At 44.5% G+C, this 16,084-nt stretch overlaps 1 protein-coding gene and 1 pseudogene across 1 annotated transcript; both read left to right on the top strand.

The window, feature by feature from the left end:
• Positions 1-1,414: 1,414 nt before the first annotated feature.
• Positions 1,415-7,701, top strand: LOC141422684 (ral guanine nucleotide dissociation stimulator-like). Its single transcript, XM_074072150.1, has 9 exons — positions 1,415-1,591; positions 1,781-1,974; positions 2,533-2,592; positions 3,373-3,566; positions 3,812-4,005; positions 4,531-4,746; positions 5,045-5,148; positions 5,578-5,662; positions 7,582-7,701. The coding sequence occupies exons 1-9, from the start codon at positions 1,415-1,417 to the stop codon at positions 7,699-7,701; spliced, it is 1,344 nt and encodes a 447-aa protein (XP_073928251.1).
• A 1,850-nt stretch (positions 7,702-9,551) lies between these two features.
• Positions 9,552-9,648, top strand: LOC141422864 (U6 spliceosomal RNA; annotated as a pseudogene).
• Positions 9,649-16,084: the final 6,436 nt, after the last annotated feature.

The raw sequence follows: 16,084 nt of genomic DNA, 5'->3' as shown, positions 1-16,084 counted from the left end.
GATCCATCCCAACCAAATCTGTTTCCCACAACAGAGATCAGGTCCTGCCATGGATCTCCCGATGTTGCTCCAAATGCATATCCAAATGGCAGAGTCCAGGACATGACTTTGTTCAGTCTGGGGTCATTTATAACAGAACATAAGGCAAGACTATTCTGAATGAAATGGAGGCTTTGTTGCTACACTTAAATGAGCATAGATAGAATCTGCTTAAGAATTATCCAGAAGCAAGTTCCCCTGTGGTGGAAAACTCTTGTCTTTGTACTGAATGCATCCATAGGGCATAGCATGAGGTTGCCTTGGGTCCACATTTTCCCTCTTTCATATTGGTTCTACTTTCTCTAAGGATTGAACTCATCAAGAGTCTCCAGAAACCAGTTGGTAGTTAGTGCTGGTACTTACCCCATAGGCATGGGACTGCCACAGGACCTCTGAGCACATGACTCCCACATCAACCTCAGCCCATGCCCCTTACTTTTTCCCAGTCCTGAGATCAACATGTCCTTATGTTCATTTGACACATATGCCCAGAATCTCATGACTGTGGATGAGGCCTTACTTGCTTGTTCTCAGTCCCTCTGTAAGTGAACAGGTTGGATTCAGGCCAGGGGTTTGTGTGGTAAGGTTAGAGAGTGGTGTTGGAGTCCTTTGGACCATGAAGTTGAGAGAATTACCAGCAGCTTATTTTCCTGAGAGAAGATTGGAGGGTATGGGGTCACCTTGGAGAGGTTGTGGGTTCCAATGTGTTTGTCTCTCTGTATGAATATGTGTTTACCTATATTTTCCTTTTGAGAGGGAGTATGTTTATGTAGCCCACCTGACCATGAACTAGCTACCTTTTTGCCTCACCACCTGCTGTTCCGGGGCTATAGACATGACTACCACAATTGGTTGGTTTCACATTCTTTGACATTAGCCTTCTTGTAAATGCCCCATTTCTATGTTACTGTATTAGAAATGAGTGACACCAACACGAGGTTTCACAGGGAATATAGGATGTGATGGCCATACACAACTTTGACATCCTAGGACAAAGATGATATTTTGATCTGCATAATGCACATGGGGAGACTGGGGAGGCTGTCAGGAAGCACAGTGACTTCTAATGTTTCATACATCCAAATGGAAGGACAGGATGGGTCAGATCCCAGTTATGTCTTCTGGAAGCTAATGTGCCAACTGCAGCCAGGTCTGACCCAAGACAGCAGGGTACTTTTCCTCATGTCCTGTGGAAAAGTCAGTCAATAGCCCAGGGGAGTATTGTCTGCGGAAGTGGCTCAGGGAGGGGCCCTCCAGAGATGACCTCACTTCTTTGACAATGGGCAAATAGAACTTGGAACCCTTGTAACCAGGCACCCAATCCCCTCAAGAGTCAAGGCCAAGTCACTTTACTACAGACATTTGAGAGACCAGTATGTTCTCTCGCTGTGTCCAGTATTGTGAAGGCTCTGGTCAGAAGACAAGTGACAATGGGACCTTTGTCCCTTCATGTCACCTGTCCCTACCTGGTGTCCCTGTCATCACACACAGGGTCACCCCTCAACCATGTCGCCTATGGAGATTTTCCCAGAAGATGCCAAAGGCAACACAGGTCTGTTGAAAGTGGAATAGCCCATATCTCAAGACCCTTCATCTTGTGTGTGGGGTGTGTGTGTGTGTGTGTGTGTGTAAGTAAATTCTTTCTGGGCTGTTTTCACGTCACTGTGTGACTGACTGGGAGACGTTTTCCACTTTGCTACTGTTTCCATGTTGAATTCACTCACTTTTTTTTCTACCCAAGAGTGAAAAGGAATTGGCCCCAACCCTGCCTAATCCTTGCAAGGCAGGAACACTCAAGTCAGGCACATTGAAAGTTCTTGTGGACCACCTGGTACCTTCCTTCTTGTTTGGTGACCCATCATATGTCATCATTTTCCTGTTTACCTACCGAAGTTTCGCTGACACGCATCAAGTCCTAAACCTGCTTTTCGATAGGTAAGCCTTACCTCCAAACCTAGTGGACTCTTCACCTCCAAGGTCTTAAACATGGCCTGTACCTCTCTTGCCCCTGAATTATCATGAGAACAGCAGTGCTCTCAGGACCACCCTCATTAAATGTTGCCAGCACTCAATGGGAAGAACCATAAAAGTGTTTGTCAGAGACTGGGCCTGGGGAGTGGGCTGCCTAGCATAGTGGGATCTCCTGTGGGACTCCCCCTATTCCATGAATACGTTCTCTGCCAGAGACCTCAACCATCTAAGGACTTGAGAAATTTATTTTCCTGATTTGCATAGAAGGTTCCATATTCTGTTTGGATTATCCTTGTCCTAGGTAGACCTAGATGTCTCCATGCACAAAGAGGAGCTGGTTGGGCTCATTTATTGAACACATACATAGGAAGCACATATTGTTTATGTGCACAATTCTTTTCTATGAAAAAAAGCAGGAAAAATTCTGGCATCCTTGGCTCCACTTCCAGTGGTGAGTTAGTCAGAAACACTGGATGTCCTAAGTAGGTACAGAAGATGTGATACTCTCATGGTCTCCACTAGATATGCCTGTGTCCTCCTCTACTCCAGTGGGAATGATGGACCACGGGAACAACTCAAAGAGTGAGTGGGCTTTGGGACAAGAGGGAGAGCAACATTACTGAAAGTGGGACATTTGTGCATTTTGACTTGGGGAGGGTTTCAGAGCTGTTGTGATTCACTGTATTGGGATGAGGTTTATGGCTTCACCTGCAGCTAGAAATCAAGAGATCTTCTAACAAAGATCTTCCCTTGGTATATCCATTGGTGGTATCTGCTTTCCTTGGGAAGCAATGGGAGGCTGGAATCTCTCAGTTGGCCTCTGTGAGAATCTATTATCTCTACTACAGTCATCTCTCTCAGGCTTGCCCAGTCTGTGCACATCAGGGTCACACAGAAGGTATGAGACCCTCAGACCCTCACTACTCAGTAATGAACACCCAAGTGGTTCCCTAGGGTATCAGTTAGTGTTCACATGGTAAGCTGTACACCTCAAGAAATTATTATCATGAGAGGACAGGCCACACCTGAGTCATGGAGAGTGAAGCAGCATATACCACCAGTAGGTCTCACCAAATCCTTGTGCTTCTGGAAGCTAATCAGGAACATATGGAGCTTCCATGAATACAGAAGAGCTGTTCACACCTTAGGACTAGGGCTCCCTCCTGTGGAGGTTCTCTGAAGCTCTTCCTGGTTACCTGGCTTGCCAATGTTTGGACAGCCCAAGGGCTAAGGCTGGAGTAAAATATCCTCTCAATAGACTAGGGAAGGCTCAGGAGACCAGATCCCACACATGTGCCTTAGGAAAGCTAAGAGGAGGGAAGGCAAGGGCTCTGACTCTGATTTTTGCCTGTCTGCCCCAAGAGCACTGTCCTTTATCCTGGGCACCTGGCTGAACCAGTATGCAGAAGATTTCGTTCAACCTCCAGACTTTCTGTGCCTCAAGCAACTGGTTGCATACCTCCATATCAACATGCCTGGCTCAGAAGAGGAATGTCAAGCCCGACTTCTCCTCACCCATCTGGAGAATCTGCAACTCAGCAACATGGAGCCTGTGGGTGAGAAGGTTGGGCAGAAACATTACAGAGCACATTAGGAAGGGTTGGAATGGGACCCACTTCAAGGAAGTTCAACTGCTTGCATCAGGCCAGAAGCAAGGAACAGCCTGAGAGCCTAGGGATGATTATCTGAGAAGGAAACCTGTTTAGGGTTACTTCTTGGGTTTTCTCAGGATGGTAGAAGACTTATTGTATTTGTAAAGGCTCAAGCAGGGCAGTCTCCTTAGGGATGTTGTCTCCTGCAGCTCTTTCACCAGGTGCAGGTCTTCGACTAAAACCTACTCCACAGATGGAGCCATCTCAAGCACCGGTTTTGAAATATAACCCAATGGCATCACCAGCATCAGGCCTAGAGCAAGTGAGACGAGGAGAGGAGAAACCTTACATCTTGGCATTCCGTCCTGAACTGGTGGCAGAGCGGTTGACCCTGATGGATGCTGTGAGTGTCTTGGCAGGCAGGGTATGGGTAGGCCTCCGTTTAGACTCTGGAGGCCAGTCCTGCAAGTCCTGAGCCAATTTCCAGTCCAGATCCCAGCTTCAACATTGCACAGTCCATTACCAGGGCCACTTTCTTAAACCCAGTGTCTCAATTCCCCTTTGTAGGGTCGAAAAGGAATTCATCCTCAGAGTGATTATGAAGAGTCAGGGTTTACACCAGAGTTATGGCATTCCTCAGCACTCATTAGTGGCTTGTTGTGCACTAGATCCAAAGGCAGACATAGGTGGAAGGCAGAATATGCCAACCAGATCATGCCTTGTGAGTCGGATTCCACTGAGAGGACTGAGATTTTCAGGACAATGGTCCTATCACTATCCCTCAGTGCCCAGGGAACAAAACAGAATTCCACAAAGCTTGAACCGTATTCTCAGCTTCTGTGGTTCTACCCCCAACCACAGTGCTCCATTTTGGGCCTGGGGGCGCTGGTATGTAACTAGGCCTTATAACTCTGACCTTGCTTCTCAGGAGGTATTGAAGAAAGTATCGCCCTACCACTGCTTGGGATACATCTGGTCCCAGGTGGACAAGGTGGGAAAGAAGCATCTGACATCCACCATTGATGCTGTTTTCACTCAGTTAAACTATGTCATTTCCTGTGTCATTACCACCTGCCTTGGGGACAAGAGAATGAAGGACACAGACAGGGCCAAGGTGGTGGAGCACTGGATCCAGGTGGCCATGGTATGCTGTAGGATGGGCTCAGGGTCACTCTCTTCTCCTTTCTCTCTGTCAGGATGTGGGCTATAGTCAAAGCCCCTGCATGAAACACAAGCCACTCCTTTCTAGAGCTATACTTGCTGGACCCCAGCAGTCCTCAGTCACAGCACTAAATTCCTCCTGATGCTCTGCCCTTGGAGTGAGCTCAGTCATCTTCTACTTATCCCCAGAACTTCTGCATACCCCTGAAGTCCCCCACCCTCCATATCCTCAGTGTCAGACCCAAGGGCCATGGCATTAGCCACAGTGTCTTCATCCACAGGAATGTCGCATCCTCAAGAACTTCGCCTCACTTTATGCCATCCTGTCTGCTCTTCAAAGCAAGGGCATTCATCAACTGAAGAGCACATGGAAAGAAGTGTCCAGGTAGGTGCACCTCTTCCCTCAGAAAGTATGACACACAGGGGTAAGTGTCATCCATCTGTGAGTCCACTTGCAAACCATAGAGATAAGGCTTTAGAGTGGGTACAACTTGTGTGCATGAGACCTGATTAGTAAATCTGTGGTGGGGCTCCACTTAGATATCGGGTAGATGCTGCCTACATGTTCTTACATTGTAGCCACAAGATTCTGTTCAGGTGAAATCAAAACAGAGATGATCATTGGAAATGGGAATGGGGCCTTGATTGTATGCACGGGGAGGCCCTGCTGCAGGCCATGCATCCTTAGCACTCAGTGGTGCCATTTGCAGTCCTTGTCTCCCATCACTTTGGAGTCTTCACTGTAAATGAAAATAGATTCACGCTCATTTCTCTTCCCACTCCTCTGAACTATCACCTATATGACTTCCTACAGGGAAAGTTTAGACATTCTTCAGATGATAAGAAAGAATTTTTCTAAAGAAAACAACAAGTGCATTCACAGAGCACTGTTCATCAAGGTAGGTGGGAGTCTGTGTGCAGATGGAGGGAGGAAAAGGGGGGTGCAATATTAGTTCCTCACTGAAAGTGATTTTGAAAATTGAATTTCTGTCCAATCAAGATGAAGATAAGAAATATCAGTTCATTGCTGAGGCATATGGGGGGCTATTTGGGGAACATGAGGCCCCAGGTAATTGATTGTAGTGGATACATGCGGAGTATTTAATTGGAGTGGGTTGAACCAACAGAATTTGTGTACTTCTGTGGCCTCCTCCTGGAATTTAGCATCCCCCAGACTTTTGAGTGGGCCTAGGGAATGTAGATCCTTTCTTTAAACCAGGACATCCTCTATCCATGAAGTTATGGTCCTTCTGTCTTTCTGAGGGTCCTGCACATCCCAGAGGAAGAGATACCTGCCCTGGGATGTGGAGACACTGTGGACCCAGGGACCAGCCAGACAAAGAGGCAGCCTCACTTGGGTCCAACATATAGACCCAGGATGGTGATATGAATTCACTGTGCCTCTCCATACCCTGCTGTGAAGCAGAACCTACCGAGAGTCACAAAGGAACAGCTGGAGAATGCCATAGCCTTGGAGTCTTGGAGTTCCCTAGTGGCATAGGAGTCTCAGAGACCTATGAAATAACCGTGGTTGTCTCTGATGCCCTCCAGAAGCTTCTATGTAAAAGAGGAAGCAGAATGTTGATGTCTCACTGCCCTGGTATAACGGTCAGCAAGAGATGGCCCCTGGGGAAATCTCAGCCCCATGTGGACAAAAGCAGGGTTTTCGGCCTCAGAATATCATAGTGGGCTCCATGAAGATGGAAAGTATTTGCACAGCCTCAGGTTCCATGTCAGGGCAGAGAAAACAGGGAAATTGGACAGGCAGGAGTCTGAGATGCCTTGTTTTTCTTTCATTGTGGGGCAGCTTGGCTAGGAATTGTGGCATATACAATGGGGCCAGAGGGCAGGACCCTGGTTACTTGCCAATGGGAACTGAAAACCTGTTCCCCTTGGCCTCCTGAAGACCCTGTGCCAATCAATACCCCTCCTTAATCCTCTGTTTTCTCATCCATAATCAGAGCAAGGATGAGTCTGGTGTTCTGACCTCATGAGAGATGATGAGAGGTCCAAGGGAGAAAAGGAGCTCTGAGGTGGATTTGGTCAAATGAGGCCAGTGTGAGGGCAGCACTAATGGAAAGGAGAATTGAGTTCTCACATCATCCATGAGACAGTCCTATGCTCATCTGCATATTGTAGATGAGGAAAGGGGAAGATGGAGTCCTCAGGCACCAGACTGGTATCCCCCACAGTGAGTAGTGGAGCTCTGCAGGTGGCAGGAGGATTGGCATAACTAGGCAGGACACCACCAGGCTCAAGGATGGGGTACTGGTAGAGTAAGTGGTGAGAGGCAGGGAGCCTTTAAGTCCACCTTCAATCTGACAGGGTAGAACTTCCAAACTTGCCACCCTGTGGAGGAACCTCAAGAGAGGCCATAGGCGTCAAAAGATGGTGAGTGACCATGACTAATGGTAGGCTTACCCCAAAGAAGGACTGGAGGGAACTCCCCTGGCCCTTCCCTCTTCTTGCCACACTGTCTAATAACTCCATACACATGGCTTGCAGACCCTGACAGCTCCATGCCTGAATAGCTGGCATCTTAGAGTGATGGGCTTCAGCCACCTGACCTATGGCTTGATAGATTACATGGCAAAGGTGGCAGACAAGGGACACATACACCTCTGTCAAATGCCAACATAGGAGATGAACAGAATCAGCTTGAGGTCCCAGGTGCCAGGAGGGGCAGCACTGGGGAGAGGTGGTCTATGGTCTATAAACTGTTCTCAGTGGGAGGTCCTAGTGGGTCTGTGGTCATGATGACAAGCCTCCAGCATATGAACGCAGGGCCTTCCTTCTTGTCTCCCATCAATTGCCACAGTATGAATCTGAAGCCACCATTCCATACCTGGGGACCTTCCTCACTGACCTAGTGAGGGTGCACACTGTGAAAGAAGGCCTTTTACATGTGAGTGAGCATGCAGCCAATGCCGGGGAGTAGGGGCTGGTGGGAGAAGGCCCCTTGCTGACCCCTGAACTCTAGCACTCATTAGAGTCTCAGAGATACCCATTGTGCTAACCACTAAACCCATGCCACCTGGTGTGGCTTCAGAGCTGCTTGACCTGATAGCTGCAGGTGGGTTTGGCTGGTTCCTCAATTGATGATCATGGTGGGAGACTGAAACCAGGTCCTCCAAGCTTAGCTGATCACAATCTGGGCTGTCTCACCTGAAGGCTCAGTATCCAATATATTCAGATCAGTTATGGAAAGAAGATCCCAGCCCCTCTGTCCCCAGGTCCCACTACCCTTTGCTGACAGCCTTAGTCCAGATGTAGGGTACATGCCACCTGGTGTGCTCTCTGTTAGTTCACTGTGAAGTAGGGAGGCTCAAAATGTGTTGGGTCATTTTTAAACACATTGGCTGTGTACCTTCTAGGGAGGAGTTATCGACTTCAGCAAGAAGCGGAAGGTGAGCAGATAATGTCCACACTGATGGGGATGTCAGGGTGTGGAATCTGGGTAGTATATTTAGCTCTGTTCTTGCCTCTTGGTGTAGAACTGTTGGTGCACAGGGATTGGGCTGTTAACAGGAAATGGGGCCCTGAGTTAGAATCTAGGACTCATCGTGAGAGTGTCTGTTTGAATCCAGCTATGAGAACAGTGAAGAGCCTGCATTGGAGGGAAGAGGGGGAGGTCCCAGACCATAACCCAGAGGTGCTCACTGATGACCCACTGTGTAAGTGCCCAGGTCTATGATCTTCCTCTCTTCTTCTTGAACCAGGAATTCAAAGTAATAACTCAGATAAATCTCCTTCAGTCTGCCTGCAACAAGTACATCATCGAACCTCATATGAATTTTCAGGCTTGGTTTCAAGCCTTGGAGCACCTTAGGGAGGATGAGATGGGGGTTTAGATTGGAAATGATATGCGAGGATGGGGTGGGTCATGGAAGAAAGCAAGAAAAAATTAAGCAGATTGGGGTTGGGTAGTACTTATTTGTTATCAATTTTAATTTTCACTCTTGATATTTATGTATATTAAAATGTTTGTTATACTATTTCATGGTTATGATTTTGTTCTTTCATCTCCTGGGTTAATAATGACATGGAGACTCTTACATTTCATGTGGAAATAAGAAATCTTGGCAGGAGTCTCATTTTACTTTATGCAGAAATAGGATGAGCTGACTAGTTCTTTGTCAAGCATGCTGAACTAGACACAGGTCCACCTTGCACAGAGCAAGTGTTGATTTCAATATGATGAAATAGATTGTTGCAGTAAGATGGCCCCTCAGGACTCCTGGATTAGAGGTCAGAGGTGCTATCAATATCCTGAAACTGCGAAAACTGAATATCTTTAGAAATGATATTTGCAACAGAAAATGGCAGAGTAGGAAACTCTGTGTTCAAGCTCCACACAGAAACAACCATTAAGCTGGGTGGTGGTGGCCTTAGCTATCAGAATCAACAATTTGAGGTAGTTGGAAAGTGGTCATACACAATAACCCCTGTGGTGATTGATTTAAGGGGGTCACTGAAGTTGGACAGTTTTGGTAAAGTGAAAATTGCATTTCTTGGAAACAAAATAAATTTAAAAATCTTTAACCAGCTTGACCAAGGAAAACAAAAAGTTGCAAATTATCAATATCAGGTGTAAAACAGAGTGCATTATGACAAAAGCTACAATTAGTAACATACTAGTAAAGGAATATTACAAAAGGGTTTATGTTTGGAAAGTCAAGAGCAGGTAAAATTAACAAATTTCCTCCAAGACACAACCTAACATAGCTCACTAAAGATAAACTGACTTATGTGAATATTCCTGTATTTACCAAATACCTTTATGGTTAAGAGCCTTCTATTGCTCATTTTGGCAAATTGTCTGTGAAGATTAGCATGGCCCCTGTGGGAGGATAACATGCAAATTCATGAGGTGTTCCATATTTTATATAACAGGCAATGAGCCCTGTTGAAATTGTCCCAAAAAGGGGGATCTGGAGTGGAGGATAATAGACAATGACAGGGGTAGTGTATCTCATCAAGATACATTGTAAACACATGTGTGATGTCTCAATGAAAATGCCCTATAAAACTCATATATACTATTGAAATGTGAAAAAAGAGTCTATTGAGAAAGAGAACTGAAAGCACAGATACCTTTATTGGTGAATTATAGCAGTTATCTTAAAAGGAATTAATATCCATTCTACATAAAATATTCTAAAACATAGAAATGACAAGAGCATTTCTCAATTCCTTTTTACTCAGATTTACCAGAATTCATTTTGACAAAAATACTGAGAAAACAGAAGAAAATCAGAATAAAGGACAGAAGTACTCCTCACAGTGAAGAAGACAGAATCCTCAGCAAAATATTAGAACATTGACCCTGGAAATATATTGATGACTAAATACAGACAGAATTTATCTGGGATAGAAGAATGTTTCATAATTCAAAAGTTTCTGATTATGTCTGTATTTCCATATCAAAAGACTTTAAGAGAAACTGTAGGGTCTTCCCAACAGATGTAGAACAATGCTTAATACAAATTCTAAGTAGAATAAAAATGCTCCGCAAATCAGGATTTGGAAAAGAATTTCTTTTTCCAAAATTGTTTCTTTTTAAATCAGTGGATAAAATTGTTTCTTTTTAAATCAGTGGATTCTGCCCAGCACAGATTCTGCACACCCACAGACACAAACCTGTGCAAGCTCTGATAATACAGCTTCATTTTGAAATGGGCTGCACTGTTGTGGGAGTTTTGAGAAGTCACAGGGAGCATGGGGCCCACAACATCCCATAGTGTCCCTAGAACTAACAATCCTGGCTGGACACTGAATCTGCTGTCACTCACCTAATTCAGGGGAAGCCCTGCATTACCCTTCCCCCAGTGGCTGGACCTGGAAGTCTGCTATAGGACTCAGCAACTTGGGAAGTCAGTGGGAGGCCAAGAGTCAATTGAGGCTCACAAGACATAGGTGCCATGACAGGACAAATTGTCCTCAATCCAGGGTATACACCTGTCCAGAGGTACTTGGATCAAGTCTTTTTAGGGATATGAAGAATTGTCAAGCCAAATTATTGTACCATAATTAGGAGGTTCTAGGAATAACTCAGAAACTTTGTATATTTAGATACACATTTCCAAACTCCTGCTATCTGTTCCTTTGTCTTTCAGCAATATCCTAATAAGTGGTAGGTGGTCAACCCTCCTAATTCATAGTCCTAAACCATGCATGGACTCAACCATCTGAGAATGGAAGACATTAAAAAGTGTCAGACTTGGTGGTTCACACCTATACACCCATCTACTTGACAGTCAAATATCAGAAGATTCAAGGGTCAAAAACAAACCAAGCGAAGTATTAATGAAATCCCATTCCATCAAAAATTGCAGGGCAAAGGTGCAGCCTGTAATCCCACCTATGTGGGAGGTACAGGTAGGAGGATCAAGGTCTGAGGAGGCCTACCCTAAGTTCTATAATTAAAATGTTACACACTGTCTGACAAACAACTAAGGTAAAAAAAAAGCCTTGTGTGTGGCTCAAATGTGGCACAAGTGTTAAAGCACCGCTTAGCAAGTGAGCAGCCCTGATTTCAAATGAGTATGGTCAACATAAAAAAGTGAAAATTTGAAGGAGAAATATATAGAGATTAAAAAACCCCTTTCAATGGTTTGTTCCTCTACAACAAGCTGACTTTACTTGCTGTATTTCCAAAGCAACACAGTATCTATTTACATAGCAATATATGTTGTTATTTGCAAGTACTCCATAGATGAGCTAAAGTATATGAAAGGATGTCCATAAATCAGTGCACCTGAAAATCATATGTAGCTTTCTTATAAAACTAAGTATCTCTTTACCCTATGACCCTGCTAAACAACTTTTGGGTATAGATCTGAGGGACCTTAAATTAACATAATGTCAAAATGCTTATACACCTATGATTTTAGCAGCTCTATTCACAACAGAAAATATTTAGAAACAGCCTATTTGTCCACCAACCAAAGAATTAATACAGAAGATGTGTTATATAGCCACAATGGCATATTACTCAGCCATAAAGCCATAAAGTCATTTGCAATAAAATTTAGTAACTTCCTTCCTGTCTACCTTGGTTCTAAAGATCATATGGTTTAGGACCTCCCTCTTTTTTTTTTTTGGCCCAGAACTGGCCTTGGGCTGCCATCCTCCTTACCTGTGCCTCCTGTACTGCTGGCATTACAGATGTAAGTCATCACGGCCAGCCTAGTCCACATAAAATTTAACATTTATAAAATGGCTCAGCCTAGGTCCCGTTGAGCCTGCTATATGGTGTCCCACACAATTGCACAGTCCAGCAGGCAGGAATTGGTACCCCCTCATTGTTCTTGGACTCATAATCTTCCTTGTGGCCTTCTGAAACCTGGGCTTCTGAAGAAGTGAGTTTCTCTGACTGGTGCCTCCAAGCTGGCCTGTGTTCTGTTGGCTGTGGTGGTGCTGTTCAGGCCAGAGCTCCAGTCTCCCCAGACCTGTATGAGGTTGTTCATCAGCACCAGAGGCTTTCTTACCAGGCAATAAAACAAATGGTTGCAAGTGCTTCCAACCAATCAAATCTGTGCATGCTATGAGAAAGGCCCTTGCTTGCTTTCTGCTCTCCAGAAGTCTGCTTCTGTGTGCTACAAGGCAGGCATGGAGGCAGAAGCAGTATCTGCTGTGTAAAACACAGGGAACCATTGAAACATGAAAAAACTCATTTGCTCACTCCCACTGCTCTGCCTCAATGATGCCTTCATAGCAAGAGAGATAGGCTCATGGGACTGACCCACACTGGGAACTGAGTGGGGGAAGTTGTGTTGAAATTCATTGTCAGACACAAAAAAGCATTCTGGTTCTCAAGTTTAAAAAAGTAATCTGGGATTATATCAGTGCAGACTGAAATGTAGCACATCTCAACTTACTTTTTCCTCTTGGTTGGTTATTTGATAATTCAAAACCCACTTATTTTTATTTCCAATGGGTGGACTCAGAAGATCCTGGTCAAGAAGATCACAGGTCCTTGTGTCCTTGAACAGAGAACTGGATAGAGACACTGATTGCAAAGCAGTAGCGAAGAATTATTGAAAAGAAAAAGAAAAAGAGCAGTGGGCTCTGGCTAGGTGGCACAGAAGCACTGATCTTTGTTCCAAGGGCAATTTATAAGTTGTAAGAGAAAATGGTGGAAAAAAATCTGGGTGGTCTCTACAGGATGGGCTAGCACAATTGACAGTTTTGATTGACAAGGTCTTATTCTGTGCATGTATCTATGCTGATTCCCAAGTCTTTAATTGTATGTATGAGAGTTATTCATAAGATCTTAAGTAGAGGACTTCACCCAAGAGGTCAGATTGAAGACAGAACTTTCTTTACTGAGCATGCACCATTTTCCAATGTGAACTGCCAAGAGACTCCCTTGCCTTTTGATGATTTACAACTTCAGAGGAGTTTACATTGAAAAGGAATTTACAGCTGATTGCTGGTACCAGCAAGGACAAGGAGGAATTCCTCATTCAGGAGTGACCTTTTGATGAATAAGGTGGTGTCCCATGACAGGTTTCTTCTTTTCCTATTACTAGCCTGCCTCATTTTCATGACTGAAAGAGCACACTAAGGTTATTTCAGTATATGAATACTGTTGGTTCAGGTTTGGAAAACACTACACTTCCCACACATCCTATACCCCACCTCTGACACTGAGATTCTGATTTAATTCATCAGCAGTATGGCCTGAGGATTAGGATTATTTTAAAGCTCCTGGAATATCCTAACCTGCAGCCAAGGTCAAGGACATGGCTTTAGCCACGAAGTGGGGCTAAAGAGGTCCTTTGGAATGATCTGAAACCTTACCTCGAAAGAGGCCTTCTCTCAGGAGTCAGTGGGTCACCAGGAGAGACATAGAAGTTGACTGAATGGCAGAACCTGGGCCTTGCTCTGGGCTCTTTCTGAAGGTAGAATTAGGGATGTAAAGGACTGCTGCTCCCTCAGGAGGAGCCAGCCGTCCATGTCTGAGAAGGTCAAGGAAGTGATCTTGAGCTCAGCCTTTTAGACAGAGTAGGAATTTCCACTGTGGTAAAGTGGGGAGTGCTGAATAATTCCAGTGGTGAGATCAGACCATTTTTTTTATTTTTCTTTTATTATTCATATGTGCATACAAGGCTTGGTTCATTTCTCCCCCCTGCCCCCACCCCCTCCCTTACCACCCACTCCGCCCCCTCCCTCTCCCCCCCTCAATACCCAGCAGAAACTATTTTGCCCTTATTTCTAATTTTGTTGTAGAGAGAGTATAAGCAATAATAGGAAGGAACAAGGGTTTTTGCTGGTTGAGATAAGGATAGCTATACAGGGCATTGACTCACATTGATTTCCTGTGCGTGGGTGTTACCTTCTAGGTTAATTCTTTTTGATCTAAACTTTTCTCTAGTACCTGTTCCCCTTTTCCTATTGGCCTCATTTGCTTTTAAGGTATCTGCTTTAGTTTCTCTGAGTTAAGGGCAACAAATGCTAGCTAGTTTTTTAGGTGTCTTACCTATCCTCACCCCTCCCTTGTGTGCTCTCGCTTTTATCATGTGCTCATAGTCCAATCCCCTTGTTGTGTTTGCCCTTGATCTAATGTCCACATATGAGGGGGAACATATGATTTTTGGTTTTTTGAGCCAGGCTAACCTCACTCAGAATGATGTTCTCCAATTCCATCCATTTACCAGTGAATGATAACATTTCGTTCTTCTTCATGGCTGCATAGAATTCCATTGTGTATAGATACCACATTTTCTTAATCCATTCATCAGTGCTGGGGCATCTTGGCTGTTTCCATAACTTGGCTATTGTGAATAGTGCCGCAACAAACATGGATGTGCAGGTGCCTCTGGAGTAACAGTCTTTTGGGTATATCCCCAAGAGTGGTATTGCAGGATCAAATGGTAGATCGATGTCCAGCTTTTTAAGTAGCCTCCAAATTTTTTTCCAGAGTGGTTGTACTAGTCTACATTCCCACCAACAGTGTAAGAGGGTTCCTTTTTCCCCGCATCCTCGCCAACACCTGTTGTTGGTGGTGTTGCTGATGATGGCTATTCTAACAGGGGTGAGGTGGAATCTTAGCATGGTTTTAATTTTCATTTCCTTTATTACTAGAGATGGTGAACATTTTTTCATGTGTTTTCTGGCCATTTGAATTTCTTCTTTTGAGAAAGTTCTGTTTAGTTCACGTGCCCATTTCTTTATTGGTTCATTAGTTTTGGGAGAATTTAGTTTTTTAAGTTCCCTGTATATTCTGGTTATCAGTCCTTTGTGAGATCAGACCATTTAATGGTCTTCTCAGTTGGCATGGAGAGCAGTGAGACACTGAAGGAGAATTTGGGTGCCATAGTGCCCAGACTTTGAAATGGCTTTTGTGCCTTTCTCCACTGAGAGGATGACAAGCTCTAAGGCTACTTTATTCTCTAATGTTCCTGAGAAGAAAGAACACCCCATGCTGGGATCACAGAGGTCCTTGACCTGAAAGGGCTCAAGAAAGGAATGAACAAGATAGGACATTTGGAAGGACTCACTCACTCAGGAAGGGGATGAAAAAACACATATCAAGAGGGTCAGCAGGCTGATCACCAACTGCCAAAATTTTATTTTTCTCAGCAAGCTTTATAAAAAAGAGGAAGAGACTTAAACATCAAAACAATCTGACCTAGTTACAACCTTTCTGGCTTTCTCATCCTGTATTTTTACTGCCAGTGTCCTTGACTAAGTGTAAACTTCTTTTTAGTCAAGGGAAGCCATTTAGAGTTCCTTCCTACTGTGATAGAGACATGGTCCACCTGCAGATTGTGGCCTGTTGGAATGCTGCTAAGCCACAGCGAACTTGTTAGACTGTGGCTTTTGATTCCCAACACCCCCAGCCATAGAGTGAGTGGGGTAACTCATGACAAGAGTCAATGCCTTAAATTAAAAAAAAGTAGAAGAAGAAGAGGAGGAGATGCTACCCAAGGGCCCCAGTCCACTTTGATTCTGCAGGATTTTGTTTCACTTCCCTTCCCTTCAAGGTCATGGTGGATGACCTGCAGGTAAGCATTATGTCGATTCCAGCTCTTAGGCAGTAGGTAATGGCTCTTTGTGGGTCTGTGTTCAGTGATGAATTGGTGGGTTCCTAAGGTCACCATTTGTCAGGAAGAGCCCAAGAGTGCTCAAATCCTTTGCCTTTGCACAGTTGGCTATTTCTCCCTTCTTCCATGAGTGGTTTGCACCACTTGACAGTTGCAGCATGTGTTGCTATGCCTGACTTGAACCAGCTCTAGACTTTGAGTCTTATTCCTCAAGGAACAACTGAATGTTTTTAGTTTTGAGATAATAAGTAGAATCATTGTCATATGTAC

The sequence above is a fragment of the Castor canadensis genome, chromosome 4, assembly GCF_047511655.1.
Source record: "Castor canadensis chromosome 4, mCasCan1.hap1v2, whole genome shotgun sequence".
NCBI lineage: Eukaryota > Metazoa > Chordata > Mammalia > Rodentia > Castoridae > Castor > Castor canadensis.
This window is presented reverse-complemented; position numbering and strand designations above follow the sequence as displayed.

Coding starts and splice junctions, on each gene's coding strand:
- LOC141422684 (XM_074072150.1), top strand. CDS start 1,415: ATGTTCTCTCGCTGTGTCCAGTATTGTGAAGGCTCTGGTCAGAAGACA. Junction 1,592..1,780: donor AGATGCCAAAGGCAACACAG/GTCTGTTGAAAG, acceptor TTTCTACCCAAG/AGTGAAAAGGAATTGGCCCC. Junction 5,663..7,581: donor ACAGAGCACTGTTCATCAAG/GTAGGTGGGAGT, acceptor CAATTGCCACAG/TATGAATCTGAAGCCACCAT.